General features: G+C 36.3%; 1 protein-coding gene across 3 annotated transcripts in view; it reads left to right on the forward strand.

The window, feature by feature from the left end:
* The window catches only part of WWP1 (WW domain containing E3 ubiquitin protein ligase 1), a 107,647-nt gene that overhangs the window by 77,772 nt on the left and 16,330 nt on the right, over positions 1 to 13,545 (forward strand). For all 3 annotated transcript variants that reach the window (XM_068525576.1, XM_068525577.1, XM_068525578.1), the window contains 5 exons: positions 2,532 to 2,607; positions 2,715 to 2,786; positions 5,512 to 5,600; positions 9,647 to 9,806; positions 13,366 to 13,499. In XM_068525576.1, the coding sequence (XP_068381677.1) occupies positions 2,532 to 2,607; positions 2,715 to 2,786; positions 5,512 to 5,600; positions 9,647 to 9,806; positions 13,366 to 13,499 (531 nt within the window). The remainder of the gene's footprint in view (positions 1 to 2,531; positions 2,608 to 2,714; positions 2,787 to 5,511; positions 5,601 to 9,646; positions 9,807 to 13,365; positions 13,500 to 13,545) is intronic.

The following is a 13,545-nucleotide window of genomic DNA, read 5'->3' on the forward strand; positions in this document are numbered from 1 at the left end:
GGAGTGGGAGTAGTGAGATATTTATCCCCTTCTAACACTAAATATATATTGATAGTATACTTATTCATTCTGTTTCTTGTCTGTCTCCTTCACTAGTACATAGGCTGCACAGAAACAGGTATTTTAATCTGTTTTATTAACCAATAATACTCTCACTATCTAGAATAGTGCCAGGTACATACTGTGCATTTTGTAAATATTTGTTGAATGAATTCACTTGAACCTGACAACAAAAGAGAACATTTTCCATCCATTCCAAAATGTTCCCTAAGACTGTGAAAGTTCTTTATGCCTCTCTCTTAGGCTATCTGTCACTCAATAGACAAAAGACCCAGGCCTTCTCAATGTGACTAGAACCTATCCCTACATGCCACCCACCCTGCTTCTTCCCTCACTGACTACCTGAACTGGGTGACCGGATATCACTTCTTCCTAGGAACTCAATTTTGCTTTGCTTACTCTCTCCAGTAATACTTGTTTCGATTTCAGATTAGTTTTAAGATGTGGTAGAATTTCCTTTCGTGTCTCTTCTATCTATAGAGCCTTTCTCCTCCTTGGATTTAAGTGTTGTCAAGAAGTTTTCTTTGAAATAGTCAGTAGTAGACTTTAGTATTTTATTTAACTAACTTCTTTTTTTTTTTTTAATAACATAGCTTTTTATTTTTGCAATCTAATATATGGTTGAAATCTAAAATGCAGTTGAAACCATGACCTCCCAAAAAGTGTAGAAAAAGCGACATATACCATCCACAGACATATACCATCCACAGACAATTCCTGTTGCCAGTCCTGGTGTTACAACAAAATTCAGTTTTATATTTTTATATTGTAGGTATCATGCCTACATGATGACATGTATCATGCCTGTTGGTTTTTTCCTCCCCCGCAATCTACATTCCTGCAAATCCTAATGTCAGTTTATTTTTGTTTTCTAATAATAATGTAAATCTCAATAGGTTAGTGAGAATTAACCCTTTGAAACATTTTTTTTCCCCTACAGTACTCTATTAGGACTGCTGGATTATTTGAAAATCTGTCAGGTTTTTTTTAATATCTCTTTAAAATTTTTTAAAATTTTATTTTATATTGGAATATGTTTGATTTACAATTTTGTGTTATTTTCAGGTGTACAGCGAAGTGATTTAGTTATACATATACATATATCTATTCTTTTTCAGATTCTTTTCCCATATGGGTTATTACAGAGTATTGAGTAGAGTTCCCTGTGCTGTACCCTTGTTGATTATCTATTTTATTTATTTATTTTTTTATATTTTTTTGCCAGGCAAAAGTATTTTTGTGTGGATTTACATTTTTTCCCCCCAATGGAAAGGTAGCTTTAATGTGCTAAAAGGATTCTTTTGACCTCTAGCTAAATTTGGGATGTTACAGAAGTTCCCTGAAACATCTCAAAGAGAGAGATTAAACTAATTAGATTTATTTGGTATGTTGAATTACATGGGAAGCATTGTCAAATGAGTGATGATAAACCTTCTTAGGTTATATGGGTAAATGTTATTAATATAAATGTTCTAGAAATTATATGCAGTTCCTAAAATTGGATATGTCCTGGTATAATGTTACGTCATAATTTTAGTTATTATCTTAAGATGTTATATGTTGCATAAATAACCAAATTTCGTGGTCAATTGCATTGTAATCAGGTCTTTAACCATGCCATTTTAAGTCTTTGACATTTATATTACTCTGATGCTTTTACAAAAATGAAGATCTTCAAGAAGGTTCATACAAAGGACTTTTTTACAAATACAGGTTTCTGATAACTTTTAAATCATACCACCAAACTGGGTAAGAAATTGCAGAATTCTAGTGGAAAACCTGATGGCTTCATAAACTGCTAACAAGAGATCAGGATCAATAAGAATTAATTACATGGGACTGAATGAACTGATGAATACGATTTATGTTTTATGACTTTTGTCTGAAATAGTACTGGCTTTTAATATTTGTTTTCCAAATATGAGGAAACCTTTCCTGTTAAGCTAACTATGACTATGTATCATATACATAAATATTTAAATACTATCACTGTTTTATACATTTTTTTTTATTTGGAGTTACCAACATAGTTAATTTTGTTCCTGCTTCTCCACTCTGTTATCTGGGATTGTACCCCTTCTTCTTAAAAAAATATTTTTTACTATTACCCTTTAGTTTGTTATGCTAATGACAAATCGGTTTTTGTTTTTCTATAAATGTTTTCATTTTTTTTCCAAAAGATGCTTTTGCTTGCATACAATTCTTAAGTTTGCTGTTACATCCTTTTGGCACATTAATTAACTTTCTTTACAAAAGATCCATCCATACACATGATCTCCCTCTTTGTGTATGTTGTGTGTCCTCATTGCTCAAGTCTCTGTTGGCCCACTAAATATATCTTTACTTCTGTCCCAACAAGTAACCTTCCTGTGGTCATTTGTAGGATCCTGGTACACTCCAATTTCATACTAAATGTTAAATATCTAGCTTTATTATGAATTAACATATGGTTTGTTTTTGTTTTTCTTTAGAACTAAAGGTGGTCCACAGATTGCTTATGAACGCAGCTTTAGGTGGAAACTTGCTCACTTCCGTTATTTGTGCCAGGTACTACGGTGGTAAATAAATCTTCTGTTCATAATCATTTAGTTTTATCTTTACCCAATACATGTCCTGTAACTTACATGATATTACGATATTATTTTTGTTTTTAGTCTAATGCACTACCCAGTCATGTAAAGATCAATGTGTCCCGGCAGACACTGTTCGAAGATTCCTTTCAACAGGTAAGAAAGATGTTATCAGAATAAAATTGTACAGTCAGCCCTCTGTATCTGCCGGTACAGCATCCATGGATTCAGCCAACAGTGGATAGAAAATATTCCAGGGTGGCATGGAATGGGGGGGGACTCCAGAAAGTTTCGAAAGGCAAAATTTGAATTTTCTGCAGCCAGCAAATTCAGGCATACCTTGTTTTATTGTGCTTTACTTTGTTTCGCTTTGCAGGTACTGTGTTTTTTACAAATTGAAGGTTTATGACAGCCTTGTGTTGAGCAGGTCTCTTGGCACCATTTTTCCAACAGCATTTGCTCACTTGGTGTCTCTGTGTCACATTTTCATAATTTCTTGAAATATTCCACTTTTTCATTACTATTAATTTGTTATGGTGATCTGTGATCAGTGATCTTTGATTTACTATTGCCAAAAGATTATGACTTGCTCAGATGATAGTTAGCATTTTTTTTAACAATAAAGTATTTTTAAATTAAGGTATGTACATTGTCTTTTTAGACAAAATGCTATTGCACAGTTAATAGACTATAATACAGTGTAAACATGACTTTTATATGCACTGGGAAACCAAAAAATTCTTGTAGATTGAGTTATTTTGATATTCTCTTTATTGCAGTGGTCTAGAACCAAACCTGTAATATCTCCAAGGCATGCCTGTATTCATGTAGTGTTTATATTGTATTAGGTATTATAAGTAATTTAGAGATGATTTAAAATATATGGGAAGATATGCATAGGTTGGGCATCCTTATATTTTGGTAACTGGGGGGGTGTCCTGGAACCAATGTACCTCGGATACTGAGAGAGACTGTACAACTTGAGTCACTGTATTCTGTATATCTAAAGGGAGTTAGGGCTTAGAAATTTTAAACCATTCAGAACACAACTGTAACAATGACTACCACTTACTGAGTGTCCATTACAATAATAGTCATAATAAACCCCATCATGTATTGAGTGACTGCCATATGCTTAGCACTGGCACCTTGGATTTATCATTTCATTTACTTCATCCTCACAACATCCCTTTGAGATAGCTCCTGTTATTATCTCCATTTTGCAGGCACAGGTACCTAGGCTGAGAGACAAAATCATCCTGCCGTGAATTAGATTACTAAAAGAAGGCTTAAAGAGCGTATGGAACAAGTTGACACATTTTGACACTTATTTACTTTTCTAAGACTTTATTAACTCAGACAAAAAAGACATGATAATGCTACTAAACTATTTAAAATTAGATTGGTATAGGTACTGTATTCCATTTAAATGTTCCTCTAATAATCCTAATGTTAATTCTCACCTCCTCTCGGTTTCTGTTTAAGCGTCATGATCTCAGACCTTGTCGGAGCACTCCATTTAAGATGGCAGTTCTCTGCTCACCTCCCTCACAGTGCCATTCTAGCCATTTATGGTACTTCATTCTTATTAACACTTAACACTGCCTGACACACTTCGTTTAGCTCCCTTACTAGAATGAAGCTCCAAGAGATCACAACTCTTAAATTTACTGCTGCTGTGCACAGTACCTAGAACAGTGTCTTGCACATAGCAGGTATTAATAAACATTCTGTGCATGAATAAATGAATGTAATAGGTCTGTCTTTCCTGAATCATCTACTGAATAAAGATGAAAAGTCAAAATATTGTCAGTTCTTTTTTTTTCTGGTGAGGTCGAGAATTTTTCTTCTCAGTCCTCTCCCGAAGTATTACAATGATGAACTAAAATTCCCTTTGTGTACAGGTACATAGGGACTTTTATGTATACAAGCCAAAATGGAATAACAACTCTCTCAAGTCAGTGATGTTCAAACCCTAGCTTCATTTTAATAGCTGTTGGAGTTTGGACAAGATACTAATATAGCTGTTTATTATCAAAACTTTTTTTGGTTTGAGTTGATAAATTCTTAGCTAGTCCCAAGCTCTGTGTGAACTTTGTTTTAGTAAGTAAGTGCACATCTAAATTCATGGTAGATTTTACTTTGCTTTTGTCCCCTGGCTTGGGGAGAATCGTGCTGTGCAAGACTGAGCCAATGACTTCCTGTGAAGTGGAGGCCTGCTGGTGAGCTGTGCCCCAACCCAGACCAGTCTTGGCTCTGGGAAGTAATTCATTTTTATCCAGAAGTAAAGCCTATTTACTAGTAACCTTAGTATAAGCCTTTAAGGATTATAAAAATTTGGTATAGATACTATTTTAAGATATACTTTTTTATGCTTAAATTTATAATCTTATAAATAATTCTTCACAATAGCTGAGTTCCGTTCCTACTGAGAAATGGAATGTGTGGTATAAGCAGGACCCAGGGCAATAACTTTTGCTTCTCATTAAGTGTTGCTAGTCAAAAAAATTTACAAGTCACCTTTTACAAGATTCTGGTAAAATTTGGAGAGTGACAGAGGAGGGAATATTTTCTAACCTTAAAAACTTTTCTGTGTCAAACTGTTCCTCTCTTGCTACTAACCCAAAGTAGAACTACCATTTAATACCAGAAGAGGGGAAAGAGATTTATGAAAGTGTATCGGAGAAAGCTTAGGAAAGTAAGATACATCTTTGCTAGTTTGTGGAACAACCCAGTTATCTCTTGAGTTAAAAGCATTGTTGTATGAGGTAAGGAAATGTGTAATTTTTGAAAATGCAGATGAAATTTAAATAAAATTGTTTTGGAGGAAACTTGTGTTATACGTGAGTGATTAAATATCCTTGTTTTTGTTTTTAATTAGATTATGGCATTAAAACCCTATGACTTGAGGAGGCGATTATATGTAATATTTAGAGGAGAAGAAGGACTTGATTATGGTGGTCTAGCAAGGTAAAATAAAAAACATACCTGCTTTGAAATAAGTGTATCTCCATTGTGTGCAGTGGATATATTCTTGAAATGACACATTTTTTCAACAGCAATGCAAAATTATTTTTAAAAACAAAAATTGAAATATTCACATAAGTCTAGCAGTAACCATTATTATTATTATGTTGGTTACCCTGTACATTTTCTCTGCCTATTTGGTTGACCCTTGAAAACATGGGGGTTAGGGATGCCGACCCCTACATTGTCAAAAATCTGCGTACTGCTGTCTCTGCTTCAGAAACAAAGGAGTATGGGATTAATAGATACAAACTACTATACATAAAATAGATAAGCAACAAGGAGTTACTGTATAGCACAGGAAATTATATTCAGTATCTTGTACAAACCTATAATGGAATATAGTCTGAAAAAAATATAACTGAATCACTTTGCTGTACACCTTAAGCTAACACAATATTGTAAATCAACTATATTTCAATTAAAAACAAAACAAAACAAAGGAATTGATAAGTGACTCACCCAAGGGCAGGAAGCTAGAAGCAGTTTGGATAGAATCTGGACTCGAACCCTAGTTCTTTTGATTCCACACACTGTTATCTCTAATTGAACACAAACTTTTCCCCACACTTAGTTAATTTAAAGATTTGTAAAATGAAAATACAGGTACTATGTTTATTGAAAACAATCCACATATAAGGGGACCTACAAAGTTCAAAAGCATGTTTTTCAAGGGTCAACTGTATATAAATTTGAATATATGTGTGATATCATACATATTTGCTGTCTTTTTAAACAGAATTGATCATACAGTATGCACAATATAGCAGCTTGATTTTGTTATTTTGTATATCATAGACATCTTTCCATATCGTATATAGAGCTAATAGTAATGGTTGCACAGTACTCCGTTGACTGGAGATAGCATAGTTAATGGATCAGCATCCATAAGGTTGTTTCTTATTCTTTGCTATTGTATCAATTTATGCTGGTTTTATGTTTGTGTTTTTAATCCAGTTTGAGTCCTTTTGAGAATAAAGTTTTCCACATTCACTAAGTATATTGTTAACAGGCACTTGTGAAGCCATAAGAATGGGCAATCCTTTTTATTTAATTTTTTTCCCCTCAGTTGCTTTGCCCAAACCTAATTTGACAGCAATTTATTTTTTAGTAAAACACTCTCATTAAATATTTCCAACGTATTAAACTTTTCATAGAAACAACTCTCTTTTTGAACTCATATTTCACCGGTGTACAGAATTACATAATCACAATTTTAGTACAGCTGGCTTTTGAACAGAGATACGGGACTAGGTACAACTGGTGGAGGTATATATGTGGGATTATCAGAACTGGTTGTATTAACATATTTTCTCATCTAAAACATTATTAAGTTTTTTCAGAAAAGGAACACTACCTGTCACAGTGGATATTCATATCACATCTATTGTGATTTGTCTCAATTTCAGAAATGTTCAGACATTAAAAAGAAAGGTATATCTTAGAAATGAAATACGGTATTATTTTTACAGTGTCTGACTTTATAACAGTCACATTCTTATCTGAACCCTTTTTTACCTTAACTGTTTGGGTTTTATTTTATATTTTGATGGTTTTAATGCATATAATGTATGCAGTCAGTTACTCCACACCATGTTTTTCTTATTCCCAAATTCTTTATTTTGATTCATGTATTGGTTTTGGTTTAGTCAGGAGTTCACAAGGGTGATGTATTCCTGTAGTTTTTCATGCTTGGGAACGTGTTTTCTGTTGCTTTTGTATTTAAACAACAACTTCACTAGATATAAGTTTCTCACACAACACCAGTTCCTCCAGTACTCTGTAGACATTGTTTTCCTGTCTTCTAGTATTGAATGTAAGCACTGTGAAGTGGGAGGCCAGCACCTTGCAGGAAGCTTTTTCCTCTGGGTGCCCACATAGGCCTTTTCTTTGAAGTTCATTAATTTCATTGTTGGTTGTTTTATATCTTTTTTTAGAAACATATTAAGATCATCCTTAATTTAAGGGAAATTTTCTTCTATTATGTCTTTGAATATTTTTTCTGTTCCATTTGTTCCATTTTTCTTCAGAAACATCAATCATGGGTATGTGGAATCTCCTTTGTCAGTCTTACATGTCTGTCAACTTTTCTCTGATCATTTTTATCTTTGTGCTTTTTCATTTTGTTTTGATTTTTCTGAAGCCTATCCTCATGTCACTGTTTGCAGTAGTGCCCTACATTTTGCTGCTTCTAATGTGATTTTTCATTGTTAGTGGTTTTACTGTTTTCTTCTCTAGGCTCTGCTAGCTCATGTGTCGTCTAATAATTTTTTCAACCTCTTGTAACTCTTTAGTTCATTTGAGAGTATATGGAAGAATATGTTAAAACGGAACTCTTTGCCTCTTGCTAGTTAGAATTTTTCCTTCTTTTTTCTTACCATTAGAGTATAGGTTAGATGCCATGTTGTAGTCATTCTTTTTTTGAATTTACTCAGTTTTCTCTGGGCTGTTGTTTGCTAAAAGTGATCTGCAACAACTGGGAATTTTATTTCTAGTTTTTGTGTCTAAACACATTCTCACTAGATCTGTTCCGTCCTCTTCCCTGGGTACATGCCTTACTTCTGCCTCATTACAGTGTGAAGCCGACTTGGTTCAGCTACTTATGTTGGGACTGGATTTCATTTTATAAATTGGTGTTTATCATTTTTCAGTTGATTTAGACTCCCTTCTCTACCCTTCAGTAAGTTTCCAAGATTGTGTTTTAAAAGTTTTAGAAAAACATTTGTAAACAGGCTGCCAGGCCAGATCTAGCCTGCACAGTGATGGCCCCCCACTGTGATCTTAAATTTTTTTACATTATTTAACGACATTAAAGGAAATCACTAGATTTTGCCTGTGAATCAAGATTTCTGGCTTATCTTTAAAATCACTTGCCCCACCTTCTCACATGGCATCAATTGACTGAATCAGAGTAGCTTCTTCCCCTATAGGGTAGCATACACTCTTTTTCACTTCCTGCCCACCACTGCCAAGTTGTCTAATGACTATGATTATATGCCTGGAAGTAATTCTTCCTTAAGACTGATCATAACTTTTATCAGGGATACAACGAGGAATAGGGAGTTGTGGCTAAGTAGAGAATGTCAGCCCATGCAGAGAAGGAAGCCCCTTGTACTCACTTACTGATACCTGTAGACATTTGAGTTTGGAACCCTGCATTAGAAGAAATTGCTGTTGAAGAGAGTCTTTGCAAATTGAGTTTATTTTGTAATATAAATTGTTAATCTTTTATCTAGTTGGGTTTTGTATACTGGACTTTTTTAAATGAGGCAAACTAGGTGGTAGTAAGTTAGAGAATGCCTATCACATTTAAAGATTTCATCTTTTAAAATTTTAGTTCCATTTTTAATGCATTGGCAAAAAAAAATTAAAACTGTTCCATAGCAGCAGTGCTGTGTATCTCAGTATCACCAGCCAATATTTATTAAAACCTATTGCATATAGGTTGTAGGATGCCTATGAGAGTTAAAGATATAAAAAATATATAGAGGTATGGCTTTTGTTTTTGAGGAGCTTACAGTCTGGTGGATGTAGTGGTCAAGTGGGCCAGTCAAGTGCAGAAAAATGACTACTGTTGTGAGGTTGTTGCCACAAAGTATTCAGTGACTGAGACACTGAAATACACTGAAAATTGCTTCAAAAAACTGCTAAAGTGGAATTGATCTAAGCTGGACTTGAAAGAGAAAGTGGGATCCCCATAGGCTGAGTTGACGTGGAGGATTCATACACAAACAAAAATATGGCATAGGAAGAAGCACACTCTATGTCAGAAACACCAAGTTTATAGTTTGGCAACTCAGGAACTGGTAGGTAACTTGGAATGGAGGGCTACATTGCAGAGAAACTTAAATAGAGGGCTAAGGAATTGGACAGCGGAGTTGTTAAAGGCTGTTGAGCAGAGGTATGATGTATGTATGGATGTATTTAAGATCTGTTTTTAAATTCATACATATGGGTGCTAAAAATAATGTTGACCTATTTTCTTGTAGAGAATGGTTTTTCTTGCTTTCACATGAAGTTTTGAACCCCATGTATTGCTTGTTTGAGTATGCTGGCAAGAACAACTACTGTCTACAGATAAATCCAGCATCAACCATTAATCCAGACCATCTTTCATACTTCTGTTTCATTGGTCGCTTTATTGCTATGGTGAGTCCTGACTTTCCATTACCTATTTATTTATTTAAACTTTGCTTATTTCGAAAGTATTTTAGAGAGGACTTTATAAAAAATTATATGCATTATCCTTGATTATGTGTGTTGACAAATTTTCTTACCAAGGAAGTTTGCCCAGAGAGTATCAATATATAGTTTATTTTTTGAGTACCTGTGTGAAATCAAGATTATGAATATGAAGATTATTGGTATAGCCACTTGGTCTTTAAAAGTCCTTTCATTTAAGCCTAATTATAGTACGACCACTTTTCTATAACAGGAAAATCTGAGTTGTATAATAATTGAACTCAATTAATGTTTTTGGAATTTTCAGAGCTTTGCAGAAGGTCTTGTGGGACTATGGCCTTCTTGAGAAGTGTTTGTATTTATTTATTTGCACTTTATTGTCTGTTCATTCACTCAGCAAATACTTATTGAGTGCCTACTGTGGCATCATAGTATGAGAGGGATGAAACCATGAAAAAAAGACACAGTCCCTGTTCTCAGGGATCTAAATTCTGTTAGAGGGAGGCAAAGAATAAATAAGTAGGCACTGAAGGAAAGGCAGTGTTGCTCTTTTATTTAATATGATTAGAGGAGGCCTCTGATGGGTAACACATGAACAGAAATAAGAAGAAAGTAAAGGTTTGAATCATGCAAATATTTTGGAGAACAATATTCTAGGCATAGGGAACAGCAAGAAAAATGGGTCTTGGGTGGAAGTACGTTTTTGAATGAAAAATGTCATAGCTGGAGCAGAGTATCTGAGAGTGAATGTGGTAGGAGATGAGGTTGAGAGGTAGTGTGTGGAATCTTTGGGAAATTCGCTTAAGCGTTTTGAGCAGGGAGTGACATAATCTGAGTAACATAATGTGACTTAGGTTTTATTAAGCTGACTTTCCTGCTTTGTAGAAAGAGACTATAGTTGAGGGCAGAGGAATGCAGGAGGAGAAGCAGGAAGACCACTTGCAGCAACCCAGGTGAGCGGCAGTAGTGGCTTGGACTTGAATGGTATAGCAGCGGAGGTAGTGAGGCGTGCTTTGGATTCTGGATATATTCTGCAGGAGCCAACAGGGTCTCCTGACCATTTAGATGCAGGGTGTGAGAGGGTGTGAGAGAGAGTGAAGTACGGCACCAAGCTGTCTGCTTGCAGTTGCCATTTCCCAGGACGGCAGGGTTGTGGCAAGAGGACATGTGGGGGGTGGAGGGAGTCCAGAATTGGAATTCAGCTTGTTTAAGATGCCTGCGGACACTCAAGTGGAGATGTAGAATAGGTAGTTGGATATACAAGGCTGGCCATGAGGGGATATCTAGGTAAGGCGTGTGACCATTTAAAGAATAAGTGGACAGAGAAGATGTTTAAGGACATGTAAATTGGGGAGATAAGAAGGAACCAGCAAAAGAGCTGAGGCAGAGGAGGAGATAGGAGAATCAAATAAGAACGGTTTCCAGAAGACAAAGGAAGAAGGAAGTGTGTTTCAAGAAGGAAGGAGTGGTCAACTGTGTCCACTGCTGGTAGGCTGAGCAAGATGAGGTCTGAGAAGTAACCGTTTGACTTGGCCAGGTGAATGATATTCAGGGGCAGTGGAGAGGAAAGATTGGAGGGAGTGAAATCAAGAGAGAATGGAAGGAGAAATGGAGACAGCAAATATAAGCAGATCTTTTTAAAGAAGCTTGCTATAAAGGATTATAGAGAAGTTGGGCAGTAACCAGAAGTATGTAAGGAACCAAGAATAGGAGGAGGATAAAACATTTATACGCTGATGATGATAAGTAAGAGAAGAAAGAATTTGAGGAGGTCAACGAGATAGGGAATATGGGAGCAATGACCTTGAATAGGAGAGCAAGGAGGAGATCTGTTTAGTGCACAGAGAAGTAATAGAGAGCTTCTCCATAGTAAGAGTACATAGATTCAGATGCTGTTAGTGAGCAGATGTGGTGGAACACACAAAAGTTCTCTTATGATGGCTCTGTTTCCTCAGTGAAATAGAAAGCAAGATCATTAGCTCAGAGAGAGGAGGCACTTGAGGAATGAAATAGTCGTCTAGGAGAGCGGGAGACTGAATGCAGTGGGCTCCCACTTGAGGGCGTTGGTCATGAACCAGTCAGCATGGTTGCATGTTCACTTCTGGCATGTTCCACTGCCCAGGCATAGGCATGGAGTGGGGGGACAGTTGTATGTAGCTAGGCTTTGGATTTTGCCAGAAATACAAAGGTATTGATGTATTGTATTTTTATACCAGGGAGACAGGATTTGAAGGTACAAGCGAGTAACTTTAATGATTGAAGATGGAATCTAAACTGAGTAAGGGGAGAGAGAACTTCACGAGGGGGCTGAGAGAGAGAGTGATAAGGTAACAGGTTCCCTGATTTTTTTAGATCCCAGTGGAGTCAAACGTTGCTGGTGTTACTACTAAGGACAGTGAGCTGGAAAATTAGGTGTTTGGAACTGAGTTTATGCAGGATTGCAGCTAGCAATCACAGTGTCTAGGGTGTGGTGTTGAGAATGTTTAGCTAAGTTAAAGACTTAAGATCTTGGAAAGGACTATAACGCCAGGGTAGTAAAAGAATCATCAGTGTAGATGTTGAAATCTTCAAAATGATGGTGGTCATGTCTAAAAACACAGCATTGAAGGAGTAAAGGGGAGAAACCCGGAGACCTAAGGATGACTGCAGCAAGGAGGCGGGGGGGTGGTGAGCCACGAAGGCAGTGGGGTGGCATGGGCTTGAAAGCTGGGGCGGGTTAGGGAGGTGACATTAGTAACGAGAAGCAACACACACCCCATTCCTAGGCCTGGTGACATGAGGGAGGATAGGAGAGAAACAGCCACCCCTCTGAGAGGATTTGAAAGGAAGCAGGGTCCTCAGAAAAATGCCAGATTTGTGTTACAACAAGATGCTAAAGGACCTTCAAAGAATGAGTGGAGGATGTGGGGGATTCTGCTAATACGATGGATCATGAGCTTCAGAGGGCAAAACACAGTAGATGGTTTTGAGAGTTTGGGGAGATGAGAGACATGGAATCAGATATCAAAGTGGACAGGCAGATGGTGGTGAGAGTCAAGGTACTGCAGGTCTGGGACTTCCTGCGTTGACTCTTGTGAATAGGAGTGAGGGCGTGACGGGGTTAGTCTTGAAGATCTCTTCGGCAACTGTGGGATAAGAAAGCGGGGGTGGGGTCTTTCCAGGTGCATGCACGGGGGCCCTGAGATGCCTTCATTTCTCCATCCAGTGGGGTTAATGTAATTCGTGAAACACATTAGAAGGAGTGGGGGTTTGATAAAGCTCCATTGTCATCCTCTTTTACAGTTTTGGGTAGGACATGATAGAGCTAAGTGTTTGACCTCAGTTAAAGAGATGCTGTTTTAACTCTGTAAATTTGTTTTTCATACTTAGCATTTTATATAATATTTTAGTTTTCATGCTTTATGCTGATTACTTATTACTTTTTTTGCCCGTAAAGCCTCATGATTTCTCCGTTATCATTGTGCTCTGAATAAGAAAACTGTTACTTTGTAATTTTTTAAATAACATTTTTTGTTTTTCTTGGCAGGCACTTTTTCATGGAAAGTTCATTGATACTGGTTTCTCTTTACCCTTCTACAAGCGTATGCTAAGTAAAAAACTGACTATTAAGGATTTGGAATCTATTGATACTGAATTTTATAATTCCCTTATCTGGATAAGGTTTGAAGATTTATCTTTCAATAAGGTATTTTCATGAAATCAGTTT

The sequence above is a fragment of the Eschrichtius robustus genome, chromosome 17 (assembly GCF_028021215.1).
Source record: "Eschrichtius robustus isolate mEscRob2 chromosome 17, mEscRob2.pri, whole genome shotgun sequence".
NCBI classification, from domain to species: Eukaryota; Metazoa; Chordata; class Mammalia; order Artiodactyla; family Eschrichtiidae; genus Eschrichtius; species Eschrichtius robustus.